This window comes from Chamaea fasciata, unplaced genomic scaffold (genome assembly GCF_029207755.1).
Source record: "Chamaea fasciata isolate MVZ Bird 193981 ecotype frontalis unplaced genomic scaffold, bChaFas1.0.hap1 SCAF_3, whole genome shotgun sequence".
Lineage (NCBI taxonomy): Eukaryota > Metazoa > Chordata > Aves > Passeriformes > Sylviidae > Chamaea > Chamaea fasciata.
Genome location: NW_027094088.1, coordinates 1,950,696 through 1,963,610, shown reverse-complemented (window position 1 = coordinate 1,963,610; position 12,915 = coordinate 1,950,696). Strand labels below are relative to the sequence as shown.

Below are 12,915 nucleotides of genomic sequence, written 5' to 3'. Positions count from 1 at the left end.
TTCTAGCAATTAGATTCCAAAATACTGGAATGGAGGGTAAGAAATTGGCTCATGCAGTTCCTTTCCTTCTTTTGCTAGGGCTGAGGCTCCAAATATCACCAGATGTCCTTCTGCCTGACTGAGATGTTTCTGTGGTCTTTGAAGACCAACTTACATATTAGAGGTGAGCTGTTACCTGTTACTAAAACAAATCATCAAAGCTTATTGATGGATATTAAGCTGTTATAAAATTCTGAATACCTGAATGAAGTGTTTTTTATACTTAGGAGAAAGCAAATTAGCAGCAATACAGCATTTGGATTTGGTCACCTTCTTTGCTTTTTTTTTGTCATGGAACTGGAGCATCCTTTCAAGTTAAAAATGTTAAGATTATATTTAATGGATGCATTTCTCTTCTCGGGAAGCTGTGGCCTGCTTGACTGTGAGCTTCAGTTTAATGACTGCTTTGGGTGAATGATCCACAGCCAAGTGAACTGCAGAGGCATTGTGATTTGTCCTCAGTGTGGAAATGAAAGATTACTGCGTGTTCTGGGTGTTTTGCATGATTTCTTGAAGTTTCATGCTTACAAGGATACATTTGTCTTATTAATTGATTGTTCCAAAAGACATATGATTAATACCTAACCATGTATAAATGACCTTAATTCATCTTGCCTTGCTATTCCTAAAATATAATTTTAAAAAAACTCTACTGGTTCATAAGTGGACCATGTAAAAATTATTTATAACAATTGTACAATAATTTTATTGAAATATTATTTTGAATAATCAGTTGATATTGATATATGCTGATTAGGAAGGTGGTAAAAATACTTCTGCATGTGTGCAGCTGGAAGGGAATCAAAGTGTGTGTAAGGGAAATGACAGCTCCGAATAACTGGAAGGGCTTGTCACGTCCTTCTTTATGCCTTCTCTGCTGGTTCTTGAAAGTGATACATGATGACTGTGCTTGTATTTTAACACTGAACACTGCTCTACCAGGCAAAAATTGAGGTGCTGAACCTTGCTTTCAAAATTGTGTTCTGTTTCTAGTGCCACATTCATCATTTAATATATTTGCATTTAATTGTACAGATGGAGACATTGGGATCCACCAGTACTGTGACAAGAAAGAACCAGGTAAAACATAAATAACCATAACTGAAACTAAACAAAACTTTCAGATGTTCAGTGTTTGACACCGGCTGCTTGCTCTTAAAAATGCAGCTTCACATTTCTTGTTAGTATATACCTCTGTATTTCTATGGAGTAAAGAAACACAGGAAGTTTCTCTCCCCAGACTTATGTAGGAATATTTAAAAACCTTTTAAACCACAGAAGGGAAAAACAAAAATAGGAAAAATATTCACTTAAAACCCACCATTATGTAATTTTCATCTTTCCATCCTCTCTCCTTTAGCACCACAGATGAAACACAGTTACTTAGAAGAGAAGCAAAAGCTAGCAGAAGTAAGGATATTTTCTGAGTCTCTTCTCACAGTCAGATCAAATGGCAAATTTGGATTGGTTATGCCCCTGGAAGAGCATTAAAATAACCTCAGACTGCTTTCAATGTAGCTTTCTGCACATGTCATCTAAGACTGATGATCACAGAATTACACAGCGCAAAACAATTGAAAATTTATAATTATTCCTTCCTGGTTATTTGCAATTTGTTTTGGGGGTTTTTTTTCCCCCTGTCACTAAGCGTGGCAGTGTGCATTGCTTTTCAAGTCTGTTATCAAAAGGAATCACAAAAATAATCCGGAGTTTTCCTTATGAAATTTATTTAGCAGATGAGCAATAAACTTTTTCCCAATGATCTCTTAACTTGCAACACCAACTGGCTTCAAACTGGAAATTGTAACTGAAATGCTTTCAGCCAAAAATCAAATTCCAGACTAATAATCAGCTGCCTTCATAGGCTGATTTTACATTTGAAACATTTACATTGTCCCTGCATTACCTGGTTAAAAGCAGTTTCAGTTCATGCTGTCACACAGACAGTTAAAGATTTTTATATTAGTACAACTTTTCTCTAGCTCAAGTTTTGCAAGTCCTGCATTGCTCAGAGCATTCACTAATGTTCAAACAATTTTACGTGGCAATTCTGAAAAACCTAATTGATTTTTTTAGACAGCTTCACCGAGCAATGACTATGCTGTTAGCTTATCCAAGTGAAAATTCCCGTGGAACTGTGCATGCATAGGAAGGCAAAATGTGTTCTGGGAGGATTAGTTCTTCCCGTCACTGCAAGGAGTGTTTGGTGCAGGTTGAAGCTCCACTGGGGATGGATGTGAAGGTGCAAATCCACCCCCAGTGCAGAGGGATGCTGTGTCAGGTGGGATCAGGGAAGGTGGGGAGGTGAGGGAGGGTTCCAGGCGGGGAAGGAGGAGCCTCCCAGGTTTGCATCACCTGTAAAGATGAAAGTGTGGAGCTATCCCACAGGGCTGCACGTGTGAAAGGAGGAGCAGCCCCAGAGTGGTGCCTTTTACACGTGTGACAGGCAAAAGGAGCTCGAACTGCTGCACGTTCTCCCTGGGAATGCAGGGCTGCCTCCAGCACAAAGCCTGCACAGCACATTTTGGAAAGAGGAGCACTGGGCAGAACTTTATTCCCAGCTGTTGATTTGTTCAGATAGTTTGGTATCTGTACAGGCAATTTCCCATTTTGCATATGTGGATAAATATTCCAGCATTTATGAAGGCACCCATTGAAAATGTGATCTTACATGCCTAATTAACATTATCATAACAGTTCCACCAACGCTGGCTTCAGTCCAATGCAACACAAAGAGAAGTTGTATGCTGGTGTCCTCTTTTGTTGATATATGAAATCCTTCGTTTTTTTCACTGTATAGCACTTCTATTGTAAGCTCCTTTTTGCAGGGAGGTTTGGGCATAACTGCTAAGTCATTCAGTCTGGAAGTTGGCATAAAAACTGACAGCTTGGAGCTCAAAACTTTTCATCAGGTTTCCTTTAAATGGGAATAGATTATAAACAATGTGTTCTAGTTTCTCATGGGTTTTTTTTTTTCTTTTTTTTTTTTCTTTTTTTTTGGTACGCTTATGAACAGAAAACTGCTCACTTTTAAATGAAGAAATTTCACAAGTTATTAGAGCCTGATTCTCAGCCACGAAACAAGCCAATTACTGGCAACTCCAGAGGAAGCTTTGCCTCCTGATTGCTAGAATTAATGTATTACCCCGAAATTTTCACAATAGTGTGCTGAACACTAATAAATTTGTTAAAGGACTTCAGCAGTCATGCAGTTTCTTCTGTGCTTGACTTGGCAGATTCTTCAGGCCAAATTTTCAAGAACGTCCTATAAATAACTAGACTCCATAAGTTATGGCATTCACATTTGCCTGTTGTTAATTCTTTTATATATGCATATATATTCATGCGTATATGTTTTGCAGACATGTTAGTGCCTGCTTTTTGAAATTAGGCAACGAAATGTTAGCTCAGAAGAACAGAGTCTGTTTAGGATGCTCGAAACTTGAAACTGAGTTAATATACTGAGCAGCAGATACTTTTTCACTGTAAGTGCCTGGCAGCTGGGTAAGCTTTGCACATAATTGCCATGGGGAAATTATGGTCATTGTGGATAGAACATGCCAACTGTTCCTATGATTGAGCCTTCCAAAAACAGGTCTTTTGACACTAGAAACCCTGGCCATTTCCTTCCAGCTGTAGGTGAGTTTTTACGTGTCAGGTAACTCCCAGAAATCTTAGGTTTGTGTCTCCACAGAAAAGGAAGTTCAACTCACAGAACTTTAAAAAATGACATATATTAACCTGTGTATGCACACACATGTACACGTACGTGTATTCAGTCACTTATATATACACATTTCTCTATCAGCTTCATATTTTTTCCCTCACTTTTGTTTGACAGCTCGAGATTATCCTTGGATCCTGAAAACCAAGCGGCCGGACAAGCTGCGAGATGCACTCAAGGAGGTGGAGGTATGGTTCAGAAAGCTTCAAGCACAGCAACATCTAATCTGCTTTTCAAACCTCTTTCAACAGCTTTAATTTTCATCAAGATCCAGCTCTCCCAGTGATGATAAATGTGCTTTTGTCTGGTGGGCTCTTCTGAAACAGCTGCATCTTTGTGTGGCCTTTTTCATCTGTAAACTGGAAAATCAGAAGTCTGTTAACTGATAGTGACAATGTGTGCTGCCAACTCCGCTCTCTTGTTTTCTGTTGTCCTCCAGGACTTAATGCAGAACAGTCCATGTGTGCTGAGCAAATGGAAGAACAAACATACCTGTCAGGTACGGTGTCATCAAAAGGTCTTGCAGTGTTGCGGTGGTGAACAGTGATGGGAGCGGGAGTGTTAAAAAGTTAACTCAGAAAATCACTGGAGTTTTTTTAATATGTGGGCCCATGTTAAGTAAATTGGGTTTGTTTAAATTTCTGCCCTGAAAAACATGCTTCAAATAAAAAGCCTGGGGTTTATCAACACAAAGAAATTACATTAAAAGGCCCTGATTCTGTGAGATGATGATGATGATGGTTGCTATTATTATTGTTAATTATTGTTATTGTTATTATTAGTATTATTGTTTGGGGAAACTGAAAACATCCTGCACCTCAAAATAGCCGGCTGAGGGAGCAGCTATTTATTAAAATACATAGACAGGTCTAGAATCTGTCTTATATTATTTTTATGTCTTAATAATGTGTCACAAATCTTTTTACTTTATCCTTATGTAATATGGAAGGGAAGTTATAACTCGAAACCAACTAGATCATGAATCAAGGTATGGAAGAAAAGATATTGTGACATGTGGCACGCATGTAGTTACGTTCTCTGGCTATAGGAGTTCCACATTTTGTGTACAAGAAACTCTTTTTCACATCCTCACTAAGACAGAACTGTAGGGCAGGAACATGAAGTGCACCATGATGATGTGCTTCTTCTGAAAAACATATGTAGTGAATTTTAGATGTTTATACAACCTTCATGAGGAAATGCATCATATTCGAAACTGCTTTGGCACGGGGAATACTTGTCAATAGTACTGTCTCAAACAGGGAACTTTGTCTTCTAACTTTTATGCTTTTTCAGACTCATAATTTTTTCTTCTTATTCAAGTAGTTCCAAATGCGTGTCAGCAGAACGATTGTTAAATATCCAAACACTGTACAGCTAAAATTCCAGAAATGCCTTTAAGAATAGCAAAACTTTTAAATGCTTGACATGCCAAATGGTATGTAGTCTTTTCATATCAACAATAAAAATATGATTGTCTAAGCTACATTTGCCTATCAGATCTTACTGCTAGTAAATGTATATCATTCACATACAAATTGCATAGTATACATCTGTGAATGTCAATCTTCTAGAGCTGATTTAAATATTAATTGCTAATTTGGGGGAGCCATTTTTTCCTGTTATTATTGTTCTGATTAGGAAAGAAATTTGGTTAAGAAATACCAAGTCAATTAGCTGTGAGTGCATTCATTTGCATCCCAGTTTGCTGTCTCTTCATTTGCTTTCCTTGTCCATTCTCCCTTTACCATTTTCCCTCCCCTCCCATTCATCAGCATCCACCTGCAGTGTGTGTACAATGCATACTTTGGAAAAGTGAATTTCTTGCCAGGATGTGTTGTCCTGCCTTTACAATACAACACCTTTGGCTGACTATCAGTTCTGTTACACTCTTCTTTATTTTTTGACTTCACATCCTCCAGGTTATTTCAGGCTTGCATCAACATGAATGAGACAAATACAAATTAACTTATTTCTTCTACAAGATGGGAAAGAAAAGAGATGGGTGTTTTCATCTTAGTATATTCAGTGTTGAACCATGTAAAGGTGTGGTTTAATAAATTGAGTATTTGGGGTGTTTTTTCAGATGGCTTCTAAGGCCAGAGTATAAGTGATGGAATAGTTTATAACATAACCAGAGTGAAAGTTAGAGATAAAAATCATAGTCATTTCTCTGTCCTCAAATTCTGCTTTTGGTTTCTCAATCACAAACCAAAATGTTTTTTGTTTAATAGTGACTGATTATTGAAATCTGCAACAAGGGTTCGAATGTTTTGCCAAAACAATTGTGTTATTCCACTTTCTGTCTTCCTGAAAATAAAAGACCTCCAACAAATGAAAATAAAATAGGGAAAAATGAATCACTTGGAAAAGTCTAGAACAGAAAAGCTGGCTTCTATCAATTTTCATGTCAGATGGTTTGTTTTTCTGCTGCTCATCTGTCTTTGAGCATTTGGCAGCAACAATTGGACTGTCCCTCTTTGATGCAAAAGTTCTGAAGCTTCTGGAGGAGATGTTGTGTATTTATTTTTTTAACTCTAAGTGGAATACTAATTAACTGTTTCAGCAGACAGTGCTTATCGTGCACTGGTGTCATCTGTGGCATAACACTGTTGTATTCACAGCCTTTTTTGGATGAATACCAGAGCTAGTGGGAAGAGTCCATATTGGCATTAACTTTGGAGAGCTAAAGCAGTGTGTCAGACAAACAGCGTGAAGAACATGTAGGAAATTACCCCGATTTTCATAATTTCAATGTTTATGCCTAAATTTGAGCAAATGGTTTTAATTATAGTCTCTGTTTTTCGTTTGTTTTTATAGCAATACAATGTCAAATAAACTGCTTTACAGAAATTAAAATATTCAACTCAACAGCCACATTCTCCCATTTCTCATTAGATGTTTTTTATATTTGAATCTGCCATATCTGTAGCTAAACCAGGAGCAGTTCCCTCTGTATTGCAATAGCAATGTGCCATCCAAAAACTCAGTGGTGCTGTACCTTGAGCGAGACAAATGGAAAGAGAACTGGAAGGTGCTGCAATGAAAATAAGACTATCCTGTAAAAGAGTGGTATGATTTCCCTCAGATTTTGTGTAAAACAAGCATAGGGCTGCTGCCAGCGTGCCTTCTGTAAATATAAATATACTTAAATATACCTAAATATGGTATATGCTAAATATACCTCTAGTCCTAACGCCTAAAAAGTGGAATCACTCTTCCTCCAGCACTTCCACCTTAGAAGTGGCCCACAGGCAAAAATCTGGGGGCTGTAATTTTAAACGTGCAGCTGCTAAAAAATAAGCTCACTGTCATGTTAACTGTTTGTGTGCCAATGGCCAATTAGGTTTCATGCATATGCCCCAAGGAGAAATCCGATTGTTTTGCAGATTATCTTGTCCATTGCACGAGTGTATTTCTCAAAGTTGGCTTTCCTGTATGTAGTTTTGCCTAGAATGACCATAATGCTGGCCTGGTTTCCTTCCTTTGTTAGTGTTTCATTTTATGCATCAAAATTTATTTTATTACCTTTTTTTTTCTTTCTTTTTTTTTAATGAGCAATCAGTGCATTAGGAGTTTCATATTGACTTCCTTGTCCATTGCCAAAAAAACCACAACGAGCTTTAGTTTTGCAGTCCTAAGTAGACATTCCAGCGCTGCTTAGAGCTTCTGAAATAGATGATGTGCCGGTTCATATAAACATAACCTAGACAATACAGGGATTTTTTTGTCGAGGAGCTTGCTCTCATATTTAAAAGAGCTTAGTTGAGTCCTAAAGGACTGAGATCTTCTCTTTAGCTCTATTCCAATAGGATCTGAACCCACACCGTTTCTGTGTGGTACTTCTGACCCCCAACTTTGATGACCTGAGTTGAGTTGCTGAAATAATCCTGTAATCTTCAGTTAGCTGATGTCAAAGGAAAATAAATCGGCCATAAAAGAAGGATGACAGGAAAAAGACAAGAAGTCTTTACAATAAGATGCCACTGTGCTCCTCAGCTTTCCCTGCCAAGGAGTAATAACCTAAGGAAATAATTTTATCAGTATTGTTGAGTTTACTCAGCTCAGCTCTGGCTGCTTCTTGTCTTAGTCTCCTTCTCTAATTCTTTGGAATGCTTTTAAGTTTTGCCACAAAATCATGAAATCTCCCTATGAAATGATGCCATTGGTTAAGGTTTGGTTTTACAATATAAAGCAGTAAAAATAAATGAGATCTAGTTGAAACATTTGATTTCCAAATTTTTTTCAGTTTTGCATTTGCATTGTGATGTTGAATTAAACACATGCCAACGTTGTTATGCAGTTGATTGTATAAAAGCCAAGCACTAGCTATGAATCATATCTGTTACCTGCTAATGAAAAAGATTTATGTACACTTTGCTAAATTGTTTTGATTTCATTTAGTTGTATTTGTGTTGCAATTGACGTACGTGTATAAATAGCTTTTCTGTTGCCATCGTCGACATACTTAGAACTGGACTCTGAACTGACATTCACAGCGATATTTTCTCGCTTGTTCCATCAGCTACAATGCCCATTAGCAAACTGATTTAGCAAGACACGTGGTGACAGAGCACATTCGATATCAAACCCAGGACATTTCTGTCTAGAGCACATGAGAAGCCAGCACCCATCCCCGATTGCTGAGAGGAGCACTGCCCTCATATTAAATTTTTTTTGGTTGCTTTTGATCACAGCCATTAATGTGCTGTGTGGTTTGAGATCTTTGGAGCTAGAAGTACAAATGCATTGATTATTGTGAAACAGTAACATGTAACAACAATAACTTCATCTGTAATAAGGCATGCAACACCGTAATTACGGTGGGGTGGCTAAGAAAGCAATCTGGAATGAAGAGGTGGGGAAAAACCCTGGGAACCTGCTTGGACAAGAAGTGCTTTGCAATTCTCTTCTCCTTTTGCATATTCCTTTGTCAGTTGGGCTCTCTAAGGGAAAACAGTTTGCAGCAATATTTTTTTTTTTATACAGGCATATTTTCCTTCTCGTCCAATTTTAATCAGATAGAAGCAAATCCTGGCTTTGCTCCACAGGTATCTTTTTAGGTAGAAGGGCTGATAAGCAGCTGAGATGCATGAATGAGGAGTCAAGGGCTCAGGCTTCTGAGGATAAAGGGATCCACTTAAGTAGATGCTTAAGTTGTACTAAAGTCCAAAAGTCATGAACCTGTTCTTAAGACCTTTGCTTAATAAAAACTATCTCAAATGCATACTGGAGCCCTTTGCTGTCAGGGAAGGGAAGGGCTAAGTCTTCCCCTAGGTATCCTCTGCAGCTTATGCCTTTCTTGCTCAGTGGAGAACAATTTTTGGCATGTAAAATACATAATCCTTTCTGTCAAAGTCTTCACATTCAACTCCTCAGTAACAGAGAAATTAAGTGGCCCTTCCTTCCCAGTGTGTAGGATAACCAGGAGCCCAAACATTTTGCTCATTTGCATTCAAGTGCTCTGCCTTATTCTTCCAATAGGCACGAAGTCATGCTTTCATATTTTGTTTAGGAACACCTTGTGACTTTTTAAGCTCTGGAGATAGCTCTTCTGATTTTATTTTTCCCATCACAGCGCTTCAGTCTGAAAAATTTACGGTGTGTTTCATCATTGTGAATTTCTTTCCCTAATTTGATGTCTGTTAGATGGAATGATGTAGTGCCTTGTGTAAATGATGCCTCTTACATTGGCTTTTATTCCTTAGCATTGATGGGCTGTTCCCTTTGGGGTTGGATCACTGTGTATCCCTGTTCAAGCCAAGTTTGCGGTCTCCCCTGTTAGCTTTATATTCATTCCTGCTTGTGACTGGACTGCTCCCATCCACCAAAATATGAGCTTAACTAGGCAAACTTATGTGTAACAGCACCTAAATCTTATTATCATGGAGCAGTCTTTGCACAGACTACACAGAATGTAGCAAATTGAAATAGTGGTTTCAATTTGAGCACGTAAGTATTTTCTCTTTTATGGAATATTTTTGATGAAAGATAGCACAGAATCATGAAATCATTTAAGGTTGAGAAGACCCTTAAGAGTGAGTCCAGCTGTTAACACAATGCTCCAAAATTTGTGACTAACACCTGCCCTTGAGTTCTACATCTACACATTTTTAATACCTCCAGGGGTGGTGACTCCACCACTGGCCTGTTTCCTTTAAGTGCCTGCTTGTACTTCATGGTAAACTCTAAGAACTAATTTTTAAAAAAACCCTCAGTTCTAATCCAAAGCACTTCTAAAGGGAGATGGATGAAATACTAACCTTGCATGGCAATATAGTGTGTAAAGTCTCTGATTGACTTTTTATATTTAGGCTCTAAAAGTTTTTAGAAGAATGAGCTTAAACATCTGGACCAACCACACCAAGTTATTATAACAAAAATCTGTTGTAATTTATAACTCATTAACGCTTTTTATATTTCTATAAGTGTCTTGTCATGAAACACTGGAGAGGTTTTCACTGATTTCTATTCTAGCTGTGAAACACGTGCCACTTATGCCATTACCAGGAAATTAATACATGGGCATAAAGTGAATTTACACCACCCCTCTTGTTGGCACATAAGACTGAAAGGTCAGGGGGTGTTTTACTCTCCTCTATCAGGCTGATATCCAATCAGTTATTTAGAGCTGAGCTTTCTGGTGTATTTCTGTGATTTCCCTTCGTTGTTGCTTACATCACAGTTTGGTAGCTCCTGGGTTTCAACCCTCACTTTTTTCCAGCAGGTTTTTCAGAGTGTTATAGCCAACTATACTCAAACCTTGCTGGGCTTCATGTTACCAAGTGGGAAATAAATTGTGATTTTATCTAATCTAACTTCAACATAAGGACAAATTGAAGTTTTGAAAGATTGTAATAAAAGCTGCATGAGTGTAAGCGTGTCTAACATTTTTACTAGGACAAAACCTTAAAGGACATCTGTCATGACAGGGAATATTGAAACATTGACTATATATATATCTATCAAATGAATTTATGATTAGACTTCGGCAGGATGCGAGCTGATCATTTGTTCTTAGAAATTAATTTCACATCACAGGGTTTTATTTGTTTCTGCTTCACACATCACTGGGATTTATATTTTAAACATTTTGGTTAAAGGTGTTAGGACAGGAAAACAGCTTTTTTAAATAGACTTGTTCTCTTCTTTGGAGAGCACAGAGGTATAGTAATATAGGAAAATATGGATAAATGAGTTTCCATAACTAAATTATTGGGAGCAGAGCATTGCACAAGGGATGTGCCCAATTAGATCACTCCATTCCTGTCCCCCATACTTTTTATTTATTATGTAATCCAGTGGATTTCACTGCATGAAAGTTCTAAATATTATATTGCAACCATGTTTGTCTCACAGCTCCAGCACAGAACAAAGAGGGAATTTTTTTTTTCTGCCAAATTCTCTTACAAAAACAAGCGTTTGTTTCATTTAAAATTTTTAAAAGGACAGGGATTTTTTTAAAAATCTACTGTTAGGTAGAAGTAAGAGCTGGAGTCCCAGAATCCTGGCCTTTGGTGGACCCTCTGAACTTGTCTGCAGAGGTCTTTCAACTGAGAATTCCTTTTATGGGCTTTATTTTCTGGTTTCCTTTGCCGTAGTAGTTGCATTCAGAAAATGACTAATGGTTTACTTATGCAAAAATAAATGTTTTTCATAACTCCTCCCACTGAGCATTCTCTCTCTCATAGAAGATATTGCATAAGAGGGAGCTGATAAATACTGTGACTTAGTCTTCATGATTATATGTATCATTTAATTTAAATTAATTAGGCATGAATATTCAATTAACTCTGAAATAACCCCGTCCAATGGTTTCAATTCTTTCTTTCTTTCTAAGAGAGACATCTAAAACATTATGTCAACAAGTGAATGGATTTATTGGGAGCTCACAGCTACCTCTTTGGTAGGGCGTAATTATTTATTCAAACAATGTTTGAATGATCAGAAATAACAAGAACAGCACAAAGGTGCTGGTTTTAATCTGTGATAATCATATAGAATTATATTATATTTTTTTTATATGCAGGTTGTGCAGTTACTTTGTGCAGAAAATATCAGGTCTACGGATAATAGAGTGATCAGTGTAATTCCTTCCCTAATTCAGAACAGATTTTTGATCTTCATTTTTAACAGACTTAATTCAGTACTTTTTAAGTAACATTTGGGGACTTAGCTACTTCTTCAAGTGTTCAGCAATTGTAGTTCTTGTACCCCTATAATTCAGTGTCGTGTTACATCTCTCTCTTTTCATTGAAAACCCTTTCAAAGTCATTATGAGACGCCTTCCCATCGACGATAATTCATTTTTGCAATTTTGAAAATTAGATTACCCTGTAACGGGCGGCTGCTAATACGCACCTTGGAAGGTTTCGCTTTATTAATGATTTTTTTTTGACGGCTTGTTTTCTCCCTCTTTGGATCCAGCTCCTCTTTCACTCAGGTATTTTGGTGTCCCTAAGCCTTTCTGGGCCACAGCTGGAGAAGGTGGTGATTGACAGGACCCTGGTGGGGAAGCTCATCTCCGACACCATCAGCGATGGTAATTACACCCATGTGCAAATCAATTGCCTGCATTAACAATAGAGTGGAGAAACAGTATGTCAACAGGTAGACTAATTATTGCCACTGGGGACTTGCAAACACAACAAGTAATTGCATGTAATGCTATAGTTACAACCCTCAGGACTGAGAGGGCTTTAAGAATAATATTTAACCATCAAAGTTTTCAAGGCTTGTCAAATGCCGCATGGGTTTCTAAAATTCCGGTTTTTACGGCACTGTAATCGCTGTGAACGTGACATTTGAGCTTGTCATGTTTATTTCCTCGTGGGAAAAAATGGGCTAGGACCAAACATCAGCCAATGGAATAATTGCATGGGATAGTTATTATTAAAGTTGTTATTAAAAAAAAAGTCTGGATAACATTTAGTTACGTGGAGGTGTTCTGATTTAGTTTCTTGATCCCCAGAATCTCACTATTGTTATTAACTAGTGACTGCTAAAAATTAGGTTTTCATTTAATGCAGAAGAAAGCTTATGAAAATGTCCCTGTTTTCCACAGCTTTATGATATGACTCATGTCATTGAGAAATCAACTGATGTCTTGGCTTCTGCAGAAACAGGAATATGGAATTTTGGTGTGAGCCATG

General features: G+C 37.6%; 1 protein-coding gene across 2 annotated transcripts in view; it reads left to right on the top strand.

Annotated features, from left to right (window-relative positions):
- Positions 1-12,915, top strand: part of WDPCP (WD repeat containing planar cell polarity effector) — a 145,034-nt gene that overhangs the window by 42,198 nt on the left and 89,921 nt on the right. For both annotated transcript variants that reach the window (XM_066177714.1, XM_066177715.1), the window contains 5 exons: positions 79-163; positions 1,075-1,119; positions 3,881-3,951; positions 4,203-4,262; positions 12,191-12,305. In XM_066177714.1, the coding sequence (XP_066033811.1) occupies positions 103-163; positions 1,075-1,119; positions 3,881-3,951; positions 4,203-4,262; positions 12,191-12,305 (352 nt within the window). In that variant the 5' untranslated portion in view covers positions 79-102. The remainder of the gene's footprint in view (positions 1-78; positions 164-1,074; positions 1,120-3,880; positions 3,952-4,202; positions 4,263-12,190; positions 12,306-12,915) is intronic.